General features: G+C 41.5%; 1 protein-coding gene and 1 long non-coding RNA gene across 7 annotated transcripts in view; one reads left to right on the forward strand and one right to left on the reverse strand.

The window, feature by feature from the left end:
• IRAK3 (interleukin 1 receptor associated kinase 3) overlaps nt 1–23,959 on the forward strand; it is a 65,218-nt gene that overhangs the window by 37,110 nt on the left and 4,149 nt on the right. For all 6 annotated transcript variants that reach the window (XM_051845649.2, XM_051845650.2, XM_008256753.4 and 3 more), the window contains 2 exons: nt 2,698–2,812; nt 6,417–6,535. In XM_051845649.2, coding sequence (XP_051701609.2) covers nt 2,698–2,812; nt 6,417–6,535 — 234 coding nt within the window. The remainder of the gene's footprint in view (nt 1–2,697; nt 2,813–6,416; nt 6,536–23,959) is intronic.
• Nucleotides 1–23,959, reverse strand: part of LOC127491037 (uncharacterized) — an 87,747-nt gene that overhangs the window by 5,895 nt on the left and 57,893 nt on the right. The window lies entirely within an intron of this gene.

Here is a 23,959-nt window from a genome sequence, read left to right on the forward strand (position 1 = left end):
AAGCCGGAGGCATCACAATACCCGATTTCAGGACATACTACAGGGCAGTTGTTATCAAAACAGCATGGTACTGGTACAGAAACAGATGGCTAGACCAATGGAACAGAATAGAAACACCAGAAATCAATGCAAACATCTACAGCCAACTTATATTTGATCAAGGATCCAAAACCAATCCCTGGAGTAAGGACAGTCTATTCAATAAATGGTGCTGGGAAAACTGGATTTCCACATGCAGAATCATGAAGCAACACCTCTACCTTTCACCTTACACAAAAATTCACTCAACATGGATTAAAGACTTAAATCTACGACCTGACACCATCAAATTATTAGCATTGGAGAAACTCTGCAAGATATAGGTACTGGCAAAGACTTCTTGGAAAAGACCCCAGAAGCACAGGCAGTCAAAGCCAAAATTAACATTTGGGATTGCATCAAATTGAGAAGTTTCTGCACTGCAAAAGAAACAGTCAGGAAATTGAAGAGGCAACCAACAGAATGGGAAAAAATATTCGCAAACTATGCAACAGATAAAGGGTTGATAACCATAATCTACAAAGAGATCAAGAAACTCCACAAGATCAAAACAAACAACCCACTTAAGAGATGGGCCAAGGACCTCAATAGACATTTTTCAAAAGAGGAAATCCAAATGGCCAACAGACACATGAAAAAATGTTCAAGATCACTAGCAATCAGGGAAATGCAAATCAAAACCACAATGAGGTTTCATCTCACCCCGGTTAGAATGGCTCACATTCAGAAATCTACCAACAACAGATGCTGGAGAGGATGTCGGGAAAAAGGGACACTAACCCACTGTTGGTGGGAATGCAAATTGGTTAAGCCACTATGGAAGTCAGTCTGGAGATTCCTCAGAAACCTGAATATAACCCTACCATACAACCCAGCCATCCCACTCCTTGGAATTTACCCAAAGGAAATGAAATTGGCAAACAAAGAAGCTGTCTGCACATTAATGTTTATTGCAGCTCAATTCACAATAGCTAAGACCTGGAACCAACCCAAATGCCCATCAACAGTAGACTGGATAAAGAAATTATGGGACATGTACTCTATAGAATACTATACAGCAGTCAAAAACAATGAAACCCGGTCATTTGCAACAAAATGGAGGAATCTGGAAAATATTATGCTGAGTGAATTAAGCCAGTCCTAAAGGGACAAATATCATATGTTCTCCCTGGTCGGCGACAACTAACAGCACCGAAGGGGAAGCCTGTTGAAGTGAAATGGACACTATGAAAAACAGTGACTTGATCAGCTCTCGTCCTGAATGTTGATGTACAATGTAATACTTTATCCATTTTAGTATTTTCTCTTTGTTTTGTTCTAGTACTATTGGTTGAACTCTGTGATTAACACACAATTATTCTTAGGTGTTTAAATTTTAACTGAAAAGTGATCTGTGTTAAATATAAGAGTGGGAATAAGAGAGGGAAGAGATGTACAATTTGGGACATGCTCAATCGGAGGACTTGCCCCAAATGGTGGAGTTAGAATCATGCCAGGGGATCCCAATACAATCCCATCAAGGTGGCATGGACGAATGCCATCTCACTAGTCCAAGTGATCAATTTCAGCTCACAATTGATCAGTTCACACTGATAGGTCTAAGAGTCAAAGGGATCGCACAAACAAGTCTAGTGTCTGCTAATACTAGCTGATAGAACCAAAAAGGGAGAGAATGATCCATCATGGGAAGCGGGATACACAGCAGACTCATAGAATGGCAGATGTCCTAAATAGCACTCTGGCCTCAGAATCAGCCCTTAAGGCATTCGGACATGGCTGAAGAGCCCATGAGAGTATTTTAGGCATGGAAAGCCAAGACACCCTGGGGAAAAAAAAAAGGAAGACCTAAATGGAAGATCTCTGTGAGTAAGATCCCAGCGGAAAGAATTGGTCCATCAAAGAAGGAGGTACCTTTCTCTGAAGGGAGGAGAGAACTTCCACTTTGACTCTGACCCTGTCGGAATAAGATCGAAGTCGGCGAACTCAAAAGGCTTCCATAGCCTTGGCAACTCGTGACTAGAGCCTACGGAGATTACTGATGCCATAAACATGAGTGTCAAATTGTTAAGTCAACAACAGGAGTCACTGTGTACTTACTTCTCATGTGGGATCTGTCCTTAGTGTGTTGTCCAATGTGAAGTAATGCTATAACTAGTACTGAAACAGTATTTTACACTTTGTGTTTCTGTGTGGGTGCAAACTGATGAAATCTTTACTTAATATATACTGAATTGATCTTCTGTATATAAAGATAATTGAAAATGAATCTTGATGTGAATGGAATGAGAGAGGGAGCGGGAGATGGGAGGGGTGTGAGTGGGAGGGAAATTATGGGGGGGGAGCCATTGTAATCCATTAACTGTACTTTGAAAATTTATATTTACTAAATAAAAAAAATAAAAAAATAAAAATAAATTTGTCTTATATTTGGGTATTTTATTTGTGTTGATCACAATCAAAAAGAGTGACTAGTATTTGCTAATATTCTTTATGCCAGTTTGAAATGCAAAACTGCATCATATGTCTAATGCCACATCCCTGGCCAAATTTGTATGCTGTTAGATCTTTTCCCGATCCCATCTTCTTGCCCCTAAACCTGAACATTGTGTGTTTTCTATTTGAATAAACAATTTGATAGCTTTAAAAATCTCTTTCCAGGTTTCATCACCCAAACATACTGGAGTTGGCTGCGTATTTTGCAGAGGCTGAGCAGTTCTGTCTGGTTTATCCATATATGAGAAATGGCACACTTTTGGACAGATTACAGTGTATTGTAAGTCATACTCATTGTTCTGCTTGGTCCTTTGACCCTCTGATCCCCCAAGGGAACTGCTGAACCCCTCTAAGAGAGCTGAGAGGACATCAGGGGATGGCCATGAGTGGGTTTCCTAAGGAAGTAGAGGACCTCTCTAGGAATTCTTTCTAGTAGAAGACTGCATGAGTACCTGAGTTACAGTGTTCTGTGTAACGTGGTTACCAAAAGATTTGCTAGGTCCTTCTCCTTGTTGATTACATTCTCCCATTGAATTTATATTGGCTGTCCTTATTTTTCAGATAACTTTATTTAGTGTAACTTTATACAAAGTATAATTCAATACAAAGGATAGACATAAAAAGTCTACTAAAGGGTTTCTTGTAAGATGCTTTTGAAGGGTAAATCTAAAAAGAGATTCCAAATAGGTGAACCTTGAGCTAAGGATGATAATAAAGCAGATATTCTCAATCATCCACACTATTGTGCAACAAATAATTTAAAAATATTATTTAATGAACTTTGTAAAATGATTTATTTGTTTTTTAAGAAAGCTTTTATTTAATAAATATAAATTTCATAGGTAAGGCTTCTGGAATATATCAGTTCTTCCCCCCATATCCACCTTCCCACCCCCAAACTGTCCCACCTCCTACTCCCTCTCCCATCCCATTCTTCATTGAGATTCATTTTTAATTATCTTTATATACAGAAGATCAACTCAATACTAAGTAAAGATTTTAAAAGTTTGCACTTATACAGACAAAGTATAAAGCACTGTTTGAAGACAAATTTTACCATTAATTCTCATAGTACAACTCATTAAGGACAGAGGTCCTACATATGGAGCACAGTTACTCCTGTTGTTGATTTAACAATTGACACTCCTTTTATGATGTCAGTGATCACCCACGGCTCTTGTCATGAGCTGCCAAGGCTATGGAAGCCTTTTGAGTCCACAAACTAAAATTATTTAGACAGGGCCATAATCAAAGTAGAAGTTCTCTCCTCCCTTCAGAGAAAGGTACCTCCTTCTTTGATGGTCCTTTCTTTCCACTGGGATCTCACTCACAGAGATCTTTCATTTAGATCATTTTTTTGCCATAGTGTATTGGCTTCCCATGCCTGAGAAACTCAATTGGGCTTTTAAGCCAGATCCGAATGCCTTAAGGGCTAATTCTGGGGTCAGAGTGCTATTTAGGGCATTTGTCATTCTATGAATCTGCTGTGTGGCCTGCTTCCCCTGTTGGGTAATTCTCTCCTTTTTAAGTCTATCAATTATTATTAGCAGACACTTGTTCTTATTTATGTGATCTCTTTAACACTTAATCCTATATGTATGATCAGTGTACACTTAGTATGATCACTTTAAAATATGAGATGGCATTAGTACATGCCAACTGAATGGAATTTGGAGTCTCATGGCAATATTTTAGCTTTACCCTTAGGTGTAAGTCCGTGGGAACATGTGCTGAACTGTGTATCTCCTCCCTATCTTATTCCCACTCTTATTTTTAACAGGGATAGATTTTCCACTGGATTTAAACACCTATTTCTGTGTTAAGTAAAGAGTTCAACCAATGGTATTAAGTAGAAAAAGAATATACAAAAAAGAATAAAATAGTAAGCTGTTCCTCAACAGTGAGGACAAGGGCTGATCAAGTCAGTTTCTCATAGTGTCCATTTCACTTCTACAGATTTCCTTTTAGGTCTCAGTTAGTTGTCACAGATCGGGGAGAACATATGATATTTGTCCCTTTGGGACTGGCTTATTTCACTCAGCATAATGTTTTCCAGATTCCTCCATTTCGTTGCAAATGACCAGATTTCATTTTTTTTCCCGCTGTGTAGTATTTCATAGAGTACATATCCCATAATTTCTTTACCCAGTCTTCCACTGATGGGCATTTAGATTGATTTCATGTCTTAGCTATTGTGAATTGAGCTGCAATAAACATTGAGGTGCAGACAGCTCTTTTATTTGCCAATTTAATTTCTCTTCAGTAAATTCTGAGAAGTGGGAGGCTGGGCCATATGGTAGGACTATATTCAGATTTCTGAGGTATCTCCAAACTGTCTTACATAGTGGTTTTACCAGTTTGGAGTCTCACCAACAGTGGGTTAGTGTGCCTTTTTCCCCACATCCTTGCCAGCATCTGTTGTTTTTTTGATTTCTGTATGAAAGCCATTCTAACCAGGATGAGGTGAAACCTCATTGTGGTTTTGATTTGCATTTCCCTGATGACTAGTGATCCTGAACATTTTTTTCATGTGTCTGTTGGCCATTTGGCCCATCTTTTAAAAATGTTTGAGTCCTTGGCCAATCTCTTAAGTGTGTTGTTTGTTTTGTTGTTGTGGAGTTTCTTGATCTCTTTGTAGACTCTGGTTATTAACCCTTTATCAGTTGCATAGTTTGCAAATAATTTCTCTCATTCTGTTGGTTTTCTCTTCACTTTCCTGACTTTCTTTTGTCATATAGAAACTTCTCAACTTGATGTAATTCCAGTTGTCAATTTTGGCTTTGGCTGCCTGTGCCTCTGGAGTCTTTTCCAAGAAATCTTTTCTGTGCCTATATCTTGCAGAGTTTCTCCGATGTTCTCTAATAATTTGATGGTATCAAGTCATAGATTTAATCTATGTTGAGTGGATTTTTGTGTGAGGTGTAAGATAGGGGTCTTGCTTCCTACTTCTGCATGTGGAAATCCAGCTTTCCCAGCACCATTTGTTGAATAGACTGTCTAATAAACTTTTAAATAGTGTCATCATGCTAGGCATTGTTTATGAAGAAACTGAGAACTGTTATTGGTGATAGAGAGAAACCCATTTAGAATTAAAAATAGATTGTGGTAGGGCAGACATTTAGCTTAGGAGTTAAAACACTGAGTTAAGACATTGTACATTGGAGTGCTTGAGTTCACTACCTGGTTCTAGCTTCTTTTTTTTTTTTTTTTTTTTTTTTTTTTTTTTTTTGACAGGCAGAGTGGACAGTGAGAGAGACAGAGAGAGAAAGGTCTTCCTTTGCCGCTGGTTCACCCTCCAATGGCCGCCGCTGCAGCCGGCGCACCGCGCTGATCCTGGCAGGAGCCAGGAGCCAGGTGCTTTTCCTGGTCTCCCATGGGGTGCAGGGCCCAAGCACCTGGGCCATCCTCCACTGCACTCCCTGGCCATAGCAGAGAGCTGGCCTGGAAGAGGGGCAACCGGGACAGAATCCGGCGCCCCAACCGGGACTAGAACCCGGTTTGCCGGCGCCGCAAGGTGGAGGATTAGCCTATTGAGCCACGGCGCCGGCTCTGGTTCTAGCTTCTGACTCCAGTTTCTGCCAATGTAGAATCCAGAGGCAGCAGTAATGGTTCAACTAGTTTGACCACTGCCACCCGACATGGGAGATCTGCACTGAGTTCTCGGCTCTCAGCTTCAGCCCAGCCAGTCCCCGCTGTTACAGGCATTTTGGAGCAAACCAGCAGATGAGAGAGATCTTTGTCTAGCTGTTACTCTAACTCTCAAATTTAAAAAAGTAGATTGTGACAAGTTAAGACATCTTCTATTTTGGGATACTACTATACAATGAATCTCAGTGGCTTTTACTCATAAAGCATAACCAAACCAACTGTTGTTATCTTTTTAGGGTGACACAGCTCCACTTTCTTGGGATGTTCGAATCAGTATATTAGTAGGAATATCTAGAGCCATTCTGTACCTGCACAACATTCAACCATGCTCGGTCATCTGTGGCAGTATATCAAGGTAAATGGTCCCAGAACTTTAGCTTACACATAACTCCTTTCTTTGTCACAGGTAAGTCACACTTCACACTATTCTGTCCCTAGCTTTCCTGGTATGTATGTATGCATATTAAAAAACTTCTGAATATTTCACATCTGACCTTTTCATTAATGAAAATGTATCTACTGAATTTAAAAAGCTACATTTATGTTGCCAAAGAGAGTTAATATTATCTTTGGGAATTATTAATGAACAATGTAGATAGACAGTTCTGTGTATTTTATTAATTATACCTATTTGCAGACTGGGGAATGAGCCTGTATTAATCTCACAATTTTAACTGAGGCTTAAGGAAAGGTTAAGGTGACTTATACAGGGACTCCTAGAAAGATAACAACAGTAAGTGGCAATTAAAATTCTTTGTCCTTGAGTCACTGATGCCTTGTTCATTCAACTGAGCCTTCAGCCTGATAACTTTATGTATTTATTTATGACAAGCCATGCAGCAATCCCAGTGTGTATTTTTGATAAATGATGAAATTATAAACAACATCTTCAGTCTGTCTTCTCCTTCTTCAGTGGGCATAAAGAATCATTCAGATAGAGTGAGTACCCTGTAGCAAAAAGCCCTCTGGTGGATGTTTCCTGTGTACTCTTTATCTTGAATCTATCCAGAAGTACATTAATATACCTGCACTGAGTATCAGGGAAAACTGGATGGAAAAGACTGCTGGCTCCTCTGAACCTTTTCCTAGAATCTTAAAGCTTTTAGTGTGCTTTTGACTTCAGTAGCAGAGGGACTTATTGCTTCCTTATTTGTTCTTTTCCCTCTGGGGAAATGAACTCCATTTGATAAGACTCTAGATTTTTAGTTAGTCTTGGATGAGCGGAGGGAGCTCCTTGTAGATGTATGCCCCTGTTCTGGTGTGGAAAATTATTTACTTTTAATGGCTCCAATCAACACAAAATTGATGCACCCTTATGGAATCTGGACATAGAGGTATTGGGAACATCCCAGCAGTTGGTGAAATCATTCATTAGGGTCAGTTCCAAAGGGCAGAGGTGACCACTCTCAACCTAAACAATTTCTTTCCATCTTGTAAGCATCACTGAGGATATACATTTTACTGAGTCAATAGCTGTCCAGAATTTTGCTGTCCATATTCTTCCTTTGGCTCAAAATAATCCTGATTTTATTTTAAATCCCATGTATCAATATATTAATTTTATTGTTTCCTTTTGAGTGGCTGTGTCCATCAAGTACTTTTCTGGAAGCTGAGTTTGAAGGAGAGAGAAGAGAGGTAGAAGGTTCTAGGTTCTGATTTTTAATGGGGAAATTGGGCTGGGCATTGTCAGGCAGCATATTAAGCCATTGCCTGCGATGCTGGCATCCCATATAGGAGTGCAAGTTCAAATCCTGGCTGCTCCACTTCTGATCCAGCTCCCTGCTATTGTGCCAGAGAAGGCACTAGAAGATGGTCCAAGTGCTTGGGCCCCTGCCACCCATGTGGGATATAAGGATGGAGTTCTTAGTTCCTAATTTCATCCTGGCCCAATATTGGCCATGGCAGCCATTTGATGTAGTGAATTGGTAGATGGAAGATTCTTTCTCTCTCTCTCCTTTCAGAATAAATAAAAAATTTTAAAACATAGACGAGAGGGACAAGGAGGACCATCAGCTAGAGCAGAGAGCAACATCTAGATGGGGAGGGGGCAGGCTTAGGGAAAGACTAAGGATAATGGGTAAAGACTTGTGCATGTAGATCTTTTAGTGGGAGCTTATGGTAAAGAAGGGAAGTAAGACAAAATTGGGCAGCTGGAGAGCATGAGCTGGGCTCTTATAAAAGAGGTCTCTGCTGATATCCTGGGGAAGTTCTGAAGCTGGAGTGGTCTTTCAGAGGTATCCCCAAATAAAAGATAGGGTGCTTGGGCTTTGCTTCCCCGTGTCTGTCCAGTCATGTTGTGGGGCTATAATTTGGATGAAGTAAGCCTCCTACCAAGGACAATTCCCAGGCTTGGTCTCCATTGTGGTCATCATCAGCCAGTCTTCTTTTTAGGGGAGCAAGAGCCTCCCAGGCACCTGAGGAGGGAACTAGGAAATGGCAGTGGAGGGAGTGACACTACACAGTCACACAGTCATGGAGGAAGATTTGACTGGATGGAGCTTTGAATAATGTGACCCAAGGATTTTTCATTTTTTGTGCTTTCCTCCTCACCCTTCTCCCATCTTTTCCTTTTAGCTGAGTATTTCTTAATGTTTCAACAAGAGACTCTAATTTACAAAGCAGATGTTCCACTTGAAATATGACTCTAAACCAATTGCTTAATGTCTATAAGTCTCGGTTTTCCCTCTACAGAATGCTAGTAGTAAATGATAGCTTCCATCTATTAGGAATAAATGACATAAGTTACTTGTGATCCTTAGCAAGGAGTACACACTGACCCCATGGGAACTCCTGCCATTATTGGTCAAGAAACTGTAGGAGTTGCACGGACAGGCTAAGCAATATGGTAGCTGATCAGTCTATTTTACTTTCTACTCTTTCACTTACAACCATCGTCAATTTACTATGTTTGGAAGTACACCCAAAAACCAAGCTCTAATTTAAGAAACCTCACATGTGTATTAATATGTCTATCAGATATTTTGAGAATCACATTCATTTTAGTTCACAAATATTTTTGGAACATCTGTTAAGTGCAGCAAATTGTGTTAGACCATAGTGGGGGAGATGTTGGTAGTAATAGTCTTGTTCTTGAAGATTCAACCTGGCGATCAGGGAGATAACACACAGAAACAGTGTACCTTTACAGTAAATGTGCCCAAAACATCATTGGCCTTAGAAGGCTTTCTCTGTTTAAAGAGTTCCAAGCCAAGTCCTGGACAGAGCAGGTCATGGCAATGGACTGGCTGAAAGAGGGGGAGGGATATTCCTGGTGGAAGCCATTATCTTTTCAAGAAAACTGAGCTAAGATCTGTCAAGTACATAACAAAAGTAAGAAAGGAATGTTTGGCTAGAGAGGAAAGAACAAGATGGGAGGAAAGCTAAGAGGAGGCTTGAGAATATGGTGGGTAGGGGAATCATATTGAGCCTTGAACACCAAAAGGGCTGAAGAACTATGTTTGATAAACTGGGCTCTAGTGAGAGACTCTGAGTATTGTCTGGGATATAGGTGGGCAATGAAAGATTCTAGAGTCTCATTGGTCATCTCATAACCTAAAAGGCAGTCAGTTCTTCCAATCCAGTGCCCCAGTTACTTATTTGAATATGCAAAACTAGAAAATCCTTTAAACAGCACTGATGGACAGAACACCCAAGGGATAATAAAAATATGGTATGATATGGAAGAGACAGGGCTTGAATAAGAAATGTAGCTACCAATGCTTTTGATTTTTCAGTTGGTAGAGGGGATGCTGATGATTGATGCCACAAAAATACCTGAGAGGAGCATCTTATGAAGAAAGAAGGGTTATTTTATCTTATGGTTTGGAGGTTCACAGTGGCCACATTAATTCAGGCTTCTGGTGAAGTGGGAAGATGGTGGAGGGACAGTCACATGGAGAGTCATGAAGCAGAGAGGGAAGCTGAGCCAAACTTAGATAACCAACCCTCTCTCAAGAACTACCTTCCAAGGGCACACCCAATGACTTAAGGACTTCCCATTGTGCCCATTTCCAAGATGCTGAAACAAGGTTAAATCTTCACCCCTAATCCATTAACCATTAATAAAAGACATTAAGATTGAAATATCTGTGTGAATGTGTGGAGCCAAATCCTGCTTAAACCATCATAATGCCCTTCTGGGTTCTCCAGAGTTTGAAGACTCAAATGTAACATATCCATGCATGTACCTGCCTATGTCAGAGTGTGGTCTGCCAAAGTTGTGTGCATCCCATTTGAGAATTGTGGCTTTGCAAAGCTGCATGAATGTGAATCTGCCTGTTCCAGAGCACATCAGCTCCTTCCACAGCCATTGAACTCTCGCCCTTTTGCTGAGCTGCTAGCAAAGATGTTAATTAATACCAAGTATAACTATAGATATCCTCCCTCTTATTTGCGATGTGTACACCTGTTCTCTAGAAACTGGAGTGAGACCAAGTCAGTTCATTCAAGCCGCAGAACATCTGTCAGATGGTAATGACATTCACTCCCCAGAGGTCTCTGTGAAATGTGAATTGGCTGACCCAGTTCATCCTCCCAAATCTCTTCTAAATGAGTCCTACATTTTGCTCTAAACCCGGGCCTCCTTGATTCTTGGTCTCTTTCTGTACTGCCGAGAGCTTTTAGGAGGGTATGAAATCCTGCCTCTTCTGCCTTTGTCATACTAATTTTCTGAATCTTCAAGGAAAGACAGCTTCTGGGAGGGAATGCTGTTTTATTGTACAGCTCTGATATTTGGCTCAGAAAAGAACATCTCAAAATCTATTAAACAGTGACCTTTTCTATGGATAAGTCAAAGATTTGTTTTTGTTGGTGGAGTGAGAAATGCAAGATTTTTTTTACCTTTCTTTTCTTTTTGAAATTCAGGCTTCAGACCAGTGAGTCACAGAAGAATGTGTCATAAAATCATATGCCATTATTAAATCATGTTTTTAATGGTATGAAATAACATAGAACAATGTTTATGAAGTGAGACTAAAGGGAAAAAGCCAAATTGATGTATTACACAGCATATAACTTTGTAGAGCTACAAATTCATGTATTAAAGAAAGATTAAGACATACAAAAATATCAATCAGGGGCCAGTGTTGTGACTCAGCAGGTTAACCTGCTGCTTATAATGCTGGCATCTCATATCAGAAAACCACTTCAAGTCTAGCTGCTCCACTTCTGACCCAGCTCCTTGCTAATGTGCCTGGGAAGACAGCAAAAAATACCCAAGTACTTGGGCCCCTGCTTCCCATGTGGGAAACTCAGATGGAGTTCCTGCCTCCTGGCTTCTGCCTGGCCCAGATCTGGCCATGTGGGGAGTGAACCAGCAGATGGAAGATCTCTCTCTTTCTGTCTCTCTTTTTCTGTCACTCTGCTTGTCAAATAAATACATCTTTTTTAAAAATGGTCATGTCTTTATTTGGATAGAAAGACTATGGCTTATTTACTTTAATGCCTTATTTTTTTTACTTCTGCTTTATGTTTTTTAAAGTTTATTTGAGGACTATGTTCTCTTATAATAAAATGTAATCTATTAGAAAAAATAACTTGGCATCATATATTTCTCCCTCAAGCCAAATAATTGGAAGTTGTTACAAGAGAGTCTCATGTTACTAAGTGAAATTCTGAAGTTATTATTTCCATCATTCTCTTTAATTTAGTCTATATGTACTGAATCTTGATAACTGTATGCCTTTATGGTTTTTAAACCTTTTTTAAAATGAAAATTTGTACAACTACTCTTCAGCAGCCTGGAGCCCAAAAGTGTGAGCCACACCTTTTGTCTCAGCAGAATGAAATAGTGTCTACACTGTCCCTGCAGAAGAGGACGGATGATGATGTGGGAGGGGTCCCCAAGTCTGTAAGGTCATGCTCTCTGGTCACAGTCTTCCCATTCGGACACTCAGCACCAACTATATAATCTGTACATATTCTTCCCTGTACTTCAGATCATCTCCACATTACTTATAATACCTAATACAATGTAAATGCTTTGTAAATAGTTGTTGTACTGTATTGTTTAGGAAATAATGACAAGGGAAGAAGTCTGTAGCTGTTCAGTACAGATCCAGCTGCTGTAGGTTTAAATACATAGTACACAAAGACATGTGAGGTGGACAGAGCTCCAAAAGGTGTGCTGAAGAGAAACAGAGGATGCATGCCACGGCAGAGGCTACAAAGAGTGTGCCTACACATCACTTCATGGGCGAGAATTCATCATAGTGCCAGGCACACAGTGAATTCATTCATGTATGATGTGGAACTTCCTGGGATTTTTTTTTCAAATATTTTTAATCTTTGTGTGGCTGAATCCACAGATGCCAGACCTGGTGATATGGAGAGCCGACTGTAAATTGAAAGAGTACTGAACAAGGAAATGGGAGAGCTAGGTTTTAGTCCTGACGCTACCATTAAGTTGTTTTGCATAGAATAAGCTGTGTCAGCCATGTGGGCCTCATTTACTGCATGTGACAAAGAAGCCGCTATTCTGTGGCAGTGATGACAAATCAGTTTCGTTTCACATTCCATCTTTGATTGATTGGTAATGACTTCCCAAGGGCAATGTTGAAAGGGAAGCTACAGTGGATATTTTCTGAACTCAACTTGTGATGTCTGCCAAGAATAAAGGAGAATGTTTTGTCAACATTTGGGCCACATATTTGTCACTCCTGTGCTGCATGGTCTAACACTAACTAATGGTTTCAAATCCTCTTAACCAATTGATTATATCAACCAATATTTACTTAATATCTTTTGTAGACTTGACATTATGCTTATGAAAGCAACACTAGATGGTCTTTGTGAATATGCCAAATGATATGGTTCAGGGTGTCCAGTAGGATCTTAAGAAAGGAGAAATACCAGAATTCAGAGTCATTGAATGAAAAGGTCATAGGAGAAGTGAATCTTAGGGTTGCATGAAAAAGTTGGATAAAAATAAAGGAGGGGGAATGCTTTTGAGATGAGAGGAATAGCATAAAGCAAACTCCACAGCAGTAGTAAGCACATAAAGTTTATCTTGATTGCATTGGTGGGCACTAATATATTGGTCAGGTAGTTGATAGGCTGCAGAGAGCTCAGGGAGCTCAATGAAAACCAAAGGATTTTAGACCTGACCTCCACACCCACTGAATCACCTGTTTTTAATCCTCCCAGCAACCCTAAATTTAGGAATTATTGTTATCTCGATTTGACATGGAGAAAGCTGAGGCTTACAGGGTTAGTAACTGGCCTCTGTCACAGGGCCATAAGTGGAGAAGGGAGATGCAACAACATGTTTATATGAGCCTGACCATCGTGCCCTTACTAGAGAATTAAAGGTCAGGATTATGAGATCATGTTGGCTTCATCGGAAGAGACAGGGAAATTGGAAAGGAGAGCATAATTAGTGTGTGCAAATTTTGACATGTTGACAATGGACTCTAAGTGGAGATGCCGGTTGGCACTTGATGGGCAGATGATGCACTGGCAATCTTCACTTATTCAAGCAGTGAGAGTAAATGGCTTTCTAAGGAAGAAATTGTCGAGGGCATGGCTGAGGAACACCCACCGGAGGAAGCAAATCCCACATTTCAGAGGTATTTTCAGCAAGTCTGGTGGTTTATTTAGCCCAAAAATGTCTTAGTAATTTGAACCCTTCAAAGAGAATATTATAAAAACAAAATTCACTTCCAGATGGTGGAATTTGAGGAGGAAGGGATTTAAAGAAAAGAATCTTGAAGAGTTGCAGTCTGTACTCCTGGCAAGAGTCCCTCACATTTTTATTTGGGAAACGAAGATGTTTTTGAATTACAGGATCACATAAAAGCATCTGAAAGTAGTAAACCTCCTTGTTACTCCCATCCAATGCCTTAGCAAGCTTAATTGTTTTCACATTTATGAATGATTTCAAATTGAAAGGCATTTTATCCTCAGCATTTTTTATCCCAGACATTCATCCCTGCTGATGTTTCCAAAGCAAGGAGATAATCTTGGGGAACATTTCTGATGTTTCCCATAAAATCATGTTGTTTAATCGGTATTACCATTTGTCCCCTGCCAAGTGAAACAATCTTGCATACAAGGGAGGTGGTCTAGGAAGGAAAGGAAGGAAGAAACCATTTAAAATGGATTTTTTTAAATGAAAGTTGATCAGAGATGTAGGGTCAGAGAGAGTGAATGTGTGGAGAATTTCCTTTGTGAAGGACTAGATAGATGGAGTGGTTGGGAAGAAGGGCTGGGGAGCTGCCACAGGCTGATGACTTCCAGCAGTCAGGACACACTCACTGCCTGAGGACCCAAGTTCCTCCTACCTCTACCCTCTAGACCTAAGAGGAATGCCCCTCCTGTGGGTGGGCCACATGCTGGCAAGGCCGCACTCCCACGGGTATCAGGATATCAAAGCCTGTGGGAATGCAGTGTGTTTCTCGGACTGATCAATAGTTTCATTAACCAACCTCCTCTTTCTCCCTCTTTCCTCCCCAAAAACCTATTTTTATTTTTCAGAAACATTCTAGATGTCAACAATTCTTTCCCCTCAGAGTTTCCTATTTCCCCCCAGTGTCTTCCCTTCTCTAAAACATCCAAATATGCTCATTTTCCCAAGAGATGCCAAAACAATTAAATATTACACACGAGTAAATTGAAACTTCCCCTATTTGTTCTGTTTGCTATCACTGTACCCAAATCCCCCCACAGCATTTGTTTATATACACAGAGATCTATGTACATGTAGAAGCCATGCCAAATAGTTTCCTTTTCCCTTCATTAGCTTACACTGTCTAGAAATGTGACTTCAGTTAGGTCTGTCCAGGCCATCTCTGTAACTATTTTGACGTTTAGCTGACTCCTTGAAACTAATTAACCCAAGAGTCTTCAGATCTCCAGGGTCATCCTACAGCTTCCTGTACCTCTCTGTCACTTAAGTTGGTGTCTCTTTTAGAGATACCCAGACAACGGCCGGCGCCGCGGCTCAATAGGCTAATCCTCCGCCTTGCGGCGCTGGCACATCGGGTTCTAGTCCCGGTCAGGGCACCAGATTCTGTCCCGGTTGGCCCTCTTCCAGTCTAGCTCTCTGCTGTGGCCCGGGAGTGCAGTGGAGGATGGCCCAAGTGCTTGGGCCCTGCACCCCATGGGAGACCAGGAGAAGCACCTGGCTCCTGGCTTCAGATCAGCGCCGTGCACTGGCCGCAGCGCGGTGGCCATTGGAGGGTGAACCAACAGCAAAAAGGAAGACCTTTCTCTCTGTCTCTCTCTCTCTCACTGTCCACTCTGTCAAAAAATAATAATAATAATAATAGAGATACCCAGACAAGCATTTTGGGATTTAAAGGTAGAGTAGTGAATGTAGGATAAACAATGGACACCCACATCCTTTAAAGCCCATTTTAGGGACCTTTATATGTGTCATAAACCCTACTTACTCATCTTATTTAGTGCTTGTAGGAAGCTGAAGGGGAGGGAGCAGGGGTTTGGTGCAGAGGTTGACACCCACATCCCATATCTGAGTGCCTGGGATGGATTACTGGCTCTGCTTCAAATTCCAGCTTCCTGCTAATGCACACCCTGGGAGGCAGCAGGTGAAGGCTCAAGTCCCTGGGTCACTGCTAGCCCAGTGGAGTTCCAGGTTCCCTGCTTTGACATGGCCCAGTCTTGGCTATTTTAGGTATTTTGGCAGTGAATGAGCAGATAGAAATAGATCTCTCTGTCTCTTTACCTTTCAAATAAATAAAGATTTAAAATAAAAAGGACACAAGGAGGTACACATTATCATCTGTTTACTAATGTGGAAACTGAGGCTTAGGGTGGTATTGTGATAGTGTGGTTAGAGCTGAAGTTCTACGTTTAAAAAGGAGCACCTCTTTTTTTTTTTTTGGTAATCCTTTGAAGGAATGAATTTCTGAATTCATAGCATTTATGCTTTAATGAACATTTGGTTTTATAGTACTAAACTACTTGGTAGGCCAATCTATTTGAAAATGTCTCAGTAATATCACAAAGCATCTTTCATAGTCTCTGAATTGAAACAATTTAATATACCAAGAAAAGAGTAGGGAAAACAAGTATAATGTAGTTGCATTGATCCTGTTCCTTTAAGCACAGTGATAACAATACACAGATGAGTAATATGAACCTAGTCCCCTGGCTCTCAGAGAAGTCTCTGCAACCCTTTCTGATTTGATTCTGTGTTTAGATCATGACTCTTGCCTTCAAGTTCCTTCACTTACTATTATTTGAATTTAGAGTTCATTCATGGATTCCTTCATTAGTAAATGTTTATTGACTACATAGTAGGTGTCAATCATTGGAAAACGTGGAGTTTTTAAAGGATTGATAGTCATTTAAAGCCCTCAAACCATCCGTTACGCACTGTTAATTTCCCTCTAAAAACACCCGCTTGTCATCACCACTCCTGATCTGTCCCATTCTGAACTGTGTTTAGGAGGATTTGCTGCCCTAATTAATTCTCAGTGCCTAGCTCCATCCCACTGATCTCCATCTGGTGGAATCAGTCCAGTAACCTGCAAAGAGGATATCTGGATAAAATACGATTGGGTGGATATTTACATCTTCTCAACAGTCTGCCTGACATGCTGCTTTAACAAATTTAAGTAATCAGAGAAAGTATGTATATATAAATGTATGTTAAACTATGTTAGCAGAAAACAATGTCATGCTAAAATCTACACAAGATGGTATATTTGAAAATGTAGAATCAAATGAGTTCAAGGCACTAAAAATGTGAAATAGTAACAACATATTTATTTTCAGCTTCCTAATATTAGAAATTAATAGTGGTCGTGACCTTAGGTTTCCTTTGGGCCATTAGGAGAAACATTAAGTTATTTAAGGTTGAGGTCCTTCTTAAAAAGGGAACACCTCTAGTGACTGGTCCTTTACACAGCAAGCTCAGGCTCATCAGGCACCAATGAGGCTAACACAAGTTTTACTACTATCGCTAGGTCCTGCCTAGGTTTAATGGGGGAAGAAAGACAAAGTTTCATAATCCACCAAGGGAATCAAGAGTTTTAGTTCTTATCAATCCTGGCAGGATGCAGTGTACACAGAAGTGCAGGAGTGTTGTGTGTGTGTGTGTGTGTGTGTGACTTTTCCTGTAACTTGTGGGCCTTGGGGAAACTGGAACTTGCTTTATGTAGTGAGGAGAGGCACAATATCTGGTGAGGGGTACCTTGGTGTTGCAGCAGCCATGATACATACAGCATTGTGTGTCCTGTTGCCTCAGGGTATCCCAGAGGGGTAAGTGAGGGATAAATTGGGTGGAGTCCTGCCTTTTCCCAAGAGTTTCCAGGCACTCTGGAGCTATGCTACTGTGTACCAATAACTCCCTGTAAAAATAATTTCTCTGGCTGGCATCATGGCTCAATAGGCGAATCCTCCGCCTGTGGCACTGGCACCCTGAGTTCTAGTCCTGGTCAGGGCGCCGGATTCTGTCCCAGTTGCTCCTCTTCCAATCCAGCTCTCTGCTGTGGCCCGAGAGTGCAGTGGAGGATGGCCCAAGTGCTTGGGCCCTGCACCCGCATGGGAGACCAGGAGGAGCACCTGGCTCCTGCCTTCGGATCAGCACGGTGCGCCGGCCGCAGCAAATCGGCCACAGCACGCCGGCCACAGCGGCCATTGAGGGGTGAACCAACGGAAAAGGAAGACCTTTCTCTCTGTCTCTCTCTCTCACTGTCCACTCTGCCTGTCAAAAAAATTTTTTTTTCTCTTTAGGTAGCATGTATTTAGCCTGTTAAGATGCCTGTATACTACATTTGTGTGCCTGGGTTGTATCACCAGCTCCTGCCCCTGACTCTGGCTTCCTGCTAATGCAGACTCTTGGAGCCAGCAGGTGATGGCTCAACAAACTGGACTCATGCACCAACATGGGATACCTAGATTGAATTCCTGGCTCCTGGCTCTGGCCCCAGCACAGCACATCCATTGTGGGCATTTGAGGAGTGAGCCAGAAGATGGTATCTCTTTTTGTCTGTCTCTCACTGTCTTTCCAAATGGAGGAAAAATACACACACACATATATGTATATATACACAATAGTGCTCTGACATGTTAAAATGTTATTTTCACTTAAATTCAAATCCTGCATTATATTCTACAGATTCTCTTTGATTTATGTCCTGGTAAACCCACTGTGAAGTTGAAACTACCATGAATCAAAAATGCATTTACGGCCGGTGCTGCGGCCCACTAGGCTAATCCTCCGCCTTGTGGTGCCGGCACACTAGGTTCTAGTCCCGGTCGGGGCACCGGATTCTGTCCCAGTTGCCCCTCTTCCAGGCCAGCTCTCTGCTGTGGCCAGGGAGTGCAGTGGAGGATGGCCCAAGTGCTTGGGCCCTGCACCCTATGGGAGACCAGGATAAGTACCTGGCTCCTGCCATCGGATCAGCACGGTGCACCAGCCGCGGTGGCCATTGGAGGGTGAACCAACGGCAAAGGAAGACCTTTCTCTCTGTCTCTCTCTCTCTCACTGTCCACTCTGCCTGTCAAAAAAAAATGCATTTACTATATCTAACCTACCGAACATCGTAGCTTAACCTTGCCTACTTAAACCTTGCTTGGAACACTTACATTAGCCTACAACTGGGCAAAATCATCTAACACAAAGTATGTTCTATAATAAAGTGTTGAATGCATCATAATGTATGGAATACCAGAATCCAAAAACTGCTGACAGCCGAGAACACTGTGGAGCACTGGTGGTTTTCCCTTATGAACATGGGACCTCTGGGAACTACGCTCACTGCTGCTGCCTGGCATCATGAGGGAGCCTCAGATATTGCCAGCATGGGAAGAGAACAAACTTCAAAACTGGAAGTGCGATTTCTACTGAATGCATATCACTTTTGCACCATTATTTTTTGAAGAGATTTATTTATTTATGTGAAAGGCAGAGTGATAGATGGAGCAGAAAGTCAGATAGGGAGATATCTTCCATCTGCTGTTCACTCCCCCAAATAGATGCAAGAGCCAGGTCTGGTCCAGACCAAAACCAGGAATGTGGAACTCCATCCAGGTCTCCCACGTGGTTGGCAGGGATCCAGGCACCCGGGCCATCATCTGCTGCCTTCCCAGGTGCATTAGCAGGGAGCTGGGTAGAAAAAACTCTTTGTGCCTTTATATAGTTAAAAAATAATAAACTGAGCCATCGTAAGTTGGGGACCATCTATAAGTATGTACCTTTGGTTAGGTTTAAGGCCCAAGAGTTTGAATGAGAGAAGAGTGGGAGACCGTAAAGAAGCTCCTGGCTCCTGGCTTTGGATTGGCCTAGTTCCAGACATGGTGGCCATTTGAGTAGTGAACCAGCAGATGGAAGACCTTTCTCTCTCTCTCTCCCTGTCTGTAACTCTGCCTCTCAAACAAAGAAATAAATCTTTAAAAAGGGGTGGAGAGGAGAAGACAAACTGGTGAGCAAAGAAAACAATTCTCACTATCAAGTAGTTTTGATGATTCAGGTTCCCCAAAATAACTGTTCTAGAAACCTGTCTTAATAGAGAGATTAAGAAATGTCCCCAGAATTGGGATACAAACTCACCACCTGTGTAAGATTCTCCCCACTAGGGCCAGCATTGTGGCATAGTGAGTTAAGTCACTGTCTGCAGTGCCAGCATCCCATTTGGTACCAGTTAGTGTTCCAATTGCTTCATTTCTGATCTACCTCCTGCTAATACTCCTGGAAAAGTGGCAGAAAATGTTCCAAGTGCTTGGGCTTCTGCACCCACATAGGAGACCTGGAAGAAGCTTCTGACTCCTGGCTTCTTCCCAGCTCCAGCCATTGCAGAGATTTGGGGAGTGAACCAGCAGACAGAAGATATTCATTCTCATTCTCATTCTCATTCTCATTCTCATTCTCATTCTCATTCTCATTCTCATTCTCATTCTCATTCTCTCTCTCTCTCTCTCTCTAATTCTGCCTTTCAAATAAAATACATAACTCTTTGAAAAAAAGATTCTCCCCACTTCCTCAATGTACAACCCAGAATCTTTCTGCTGAAAGAATGATCTAGAGAGGTGGTGGCCTCCCTTGCAGGAAATAGTCTTATGGCAAATAGTAGGAAATACAGAATATAGGAATATTAAATTCAAGGTGTGGACCAACACCTGTCTCTTGCCTGTTTCTTTGGTGGCTACCATAGTTAGCAGTCTGCCCTTGTGTGTTGTATTATTATGATTCTAATTATTTTTATGTTGTCTTTATTAGTCTGTTTTCATGCCACAGCATAAATCTATTCAGTTGACCTCTATGGTAGAACATACTTTATGCTCGAACATTGTATTTAAGTTTGAAGCAGGGGAATTAATTAGGATAGAAATTGATTGTTCAAGTGCTTTTTGCAAATTTTACCTCCCTGAAACAGGACATCCTTCTTCCTCAGCTACCATTAACCTTTATTTACAACAGAATAATCACTGGGCTCAAAATTTAGGTAAACACTGAAGTCTTCTGGGAAATGACTTGTCTTTCCACCAAATGTCACTGTTCAATGTGTAAATGCATCCTCTGAAATAACTTCATGTCCTGTTGGTGACCTCTCCCTGACCCGAGGTCCTCTGTGGTGTTTTTTTTCCTGGTGTGTGACACATTGTGGTTCCTCCATTCACCCCCGACTAACTTTCACAGCAATGTGACTCATCAGCTGCTGACAGTGGTTTCCTGGTGTCACTGAATGTCCAATAAGTGGACTAGAATACAAGTTTTGTTGTTACTTTTACTTTTTTAAAAAAAATTGCACTGAGAAAAGATTTGGGGATTTTTAGGTGTTTCACAAGTTCATCTTGGCCTTCTCATCAGTGTGGATTGTTAATAGGGTTTTATAGCTTCTTTGGAGCTGGGGTGTAGGATGAAGAGGGCTTGATGTTTAACACTGAAACATCTGGCATTCAGAGGTGTATGTTTGGCCTGGCAGATAAGACACCACTTGAGAAGCTTGCATCCCATATAAGAGTGCCTAGTCTTAAGTCTCAGCTCTAATCCTAGTTCCAGCTTTCTGCTAATGCAGAAACTGAGAGGCATCAGGTGATGGTTCAAATACTTTGGTTCCTGACACCCTCATAGGAGACCTGGATTGAGTTCCCAGCTTTGGCCTGGCCCAACCCAGCCATTGTAGGCATTTGGGGGAATGAACCAGCAGATGGGAGATTTTATCTCTCTGGGTGTATATGTGTCTTTCAAATAAAATAAAAAATAATTTTTTTTAAAAAAGGAAATAGAATCTGGAATTCAGAGCTTTTCTACACCACAGTGAGGGCTGTGGAAGTGGCCCTCCGTGTGGCAGAGAAACTGGAGGGCAGCAGCTTGGGTCCTGGCGATGAGAACTGGTGAAACTTTCTGCCCAGCTCCCTGTCCTGGTCAGTCTGGAAAACTCTTGCTTTCTCATACCCCAGCACTTTGAGACAGTGCAACGTCAGAAGCCCCAGGCTTGATATGAGTGAGTGCTGTAAACACCTGTGGAGGAAGTCATTCTGAACTAAATGCCCTTGTCTACTGCTGGAGAGAAAGTGGAATCTGACTCTAGACATTTAATTCAGTATGTCTTTATTTTGTCTTCAGAGGAATGTCAGGATGGTCATGTTCTAAATGAGAAAGTGAGCAAACTGGGGAGGGATGGAGTAGAAGGTGCTGTGCAAGACCCATACTCCAGGAACTGCTTGGTTTTGGGGGAGAAAACACAGGCAAGGAGAAAGATAAGGACTGTTCTCATTGATAGAAGTCCTGGGGTCAATCCTCTCTTTCTCCCCATAAATGCACGAAGCACACAACAGATAAAGAGCCCTAGGCTCATGCCTGGGGTGGGATCTTGGGATTTTTTAATTGTCTTGCCACCCTTAGAGGAGAAAGAAGTGAAATGAAGTTTAAAGTGTGTCTTTCTATATCTTTAAGGGATCCTTGAGAGTCCCTTCATTGTGTCTGTTGTCCTGTCAGTCCTAGACAAAGTCTGGATTAGAATTCTTGAGACACAGCTTCAAACATTGGGCTGTGCTCCTAAATCCTCTAAATAGAAGGAGGACCCTGCATCCTCTGGATATTACTAACACTGAGAATTCAAATTTGTGGAATTAGGGCCTTTCTGATGGCCTATTTGTATAGGGACAGCAAAGACTTCTGAAACTTGTATGACCCAGTATTTGTTCAGAATTAAGAATCCCAGTAGCTGTTACCACCTTTATTTTTTGTTTTTAAAAAATTTCTATCAATTTATCTTCATTTTATTTGAAAGACAGAGAGAGGACAGATGGAAAGAGATAATGCATCCCCCACTTCACTCCTCGAATGCCCACAATAGCCAGGAACCTGTATCTCCATATAAGTTTCCCACACGGATGGCAGGGACCGAAATACTTGATTCGTCATCTGCTGCCTCCCAGGGTGTGCATTAGAAGAAAGCAGGAGAGAAAGCAGGTATCCAGGACTCAAACCAAACACTTCAAAATGAGGTACGGGTGTCCCAAGCAGCCACTTAACCACTGTATCAGATATCCACCCCACTGTTACCACTTTTAATAATAGTATATAGTACACAAATATACTTCTTGGCTTCTTAGCTGGGCTGGGCTGGCCTGGCACATGAGATCTTCAGAACGTTTGTAGAAAATATTTATTATGAAAAAAACGATACATGATTTCTGAAAAAAAACTCTTCACCAATAAACTTGTCTTTTATATCCTTTTCTCCAAAAGATTTTTTATTTACCCCATAGTAAATACTTTCATTTCAGGAAGCCAAAAGCAAGATTTGAATAGCCTACCTGCTCTGTCAATATCCATCTGCTCTCTCTCAAAAAAACCCTGAAAGGCAGAGGTGGGAGGGGGGGAGAGAGAGGGGAGGGGAGAGGAGGGGAGGGGAGAGGAGGTCTCCCATTGGCAGTATCTTGGGGCTGGTCCAGGCTCCTGGTATCCCATATGGGACGCAGAGACCCAGCTACTTGAGCCATCAGCTGCAGGAAGCTGAAATCAGAAGTAGAGTCAGGACTCGAACCCAGGCACTCTGATACAGGGTACAGTCATCTTCCAGGCAGTATCTTAACTGTTACATCAAATTCCAACCTCTATCTTCTAAGTGATTAATAATCGTTATTTTAGCTACTTTTAGCATTAGCATGTGCTAGGCAGTGCATTTTAACTCCCCCTGTAAGTCTATAAATTCTGTTGCTCTCCTCCTTTCACATGTGGGAAGAGAAGGCACTGAGTTTTGTGGAGTGAAGTAATTTTGTGTGACCAGTGGTCACACAGCCAGGGAAGGGCAGAGTTGGACCCACTCCCAGCTGTGCCCTATGTGACATGCATCCCTCTCTTGGCTTCCCCTTTCCTGTCCCTGCTCTTACAGCCCTAGGAAGGTAAAAGAAATCTAATGCTTATCCTCACCAAGATGTCAAGTGATTATTAAAGTTTTCATGTGATCATTGAATATAAGCATTTTGTCTTTGCTTCTGTAGTTGTTTATATTTTAAATGAGATTCAAAGACAATAAAAGCCCAAGAGATACAAAAATGATGCAGGGCTCTCATTAAGTCAGGGCCTACAAAAGATTCCTGAAATCATTCCAAGTGAGTGGCTCTGTGCCAGGCATTCCACAGTGCAGTTCTGTGCGCTTCACACTTGTTAGGTGCTTAACACTTAATTCACATTCTCCTTAAGTGTAAGAAAAGTATGGAGAAAGCTGCACTGGTTATCTTATCTTTAGCTTTTCTTATTGACAAATCAGTGGCTTTATTCACCATCTCCTTTTATGTGTCTACAAATTTGAAATGATAATTATGACCATGTCAGGTTTTCATTTTAGGTTTTATGCAATACTTG

This window comes from Oryctolagus cuniculus, chromosome 11, assembly GCF_964237555.1.
Source record: "Oryctolagus cuniculus chromosome 11, mOryCun1.1, whole genome shotgun sequence".
Taxonomy (NCBI): Eukaryota; Metazoa; Chordata; class Mammalia; order Lagomorpha; family Leporidae; genus Oryctolagus; species Oryctolagus cuniculus.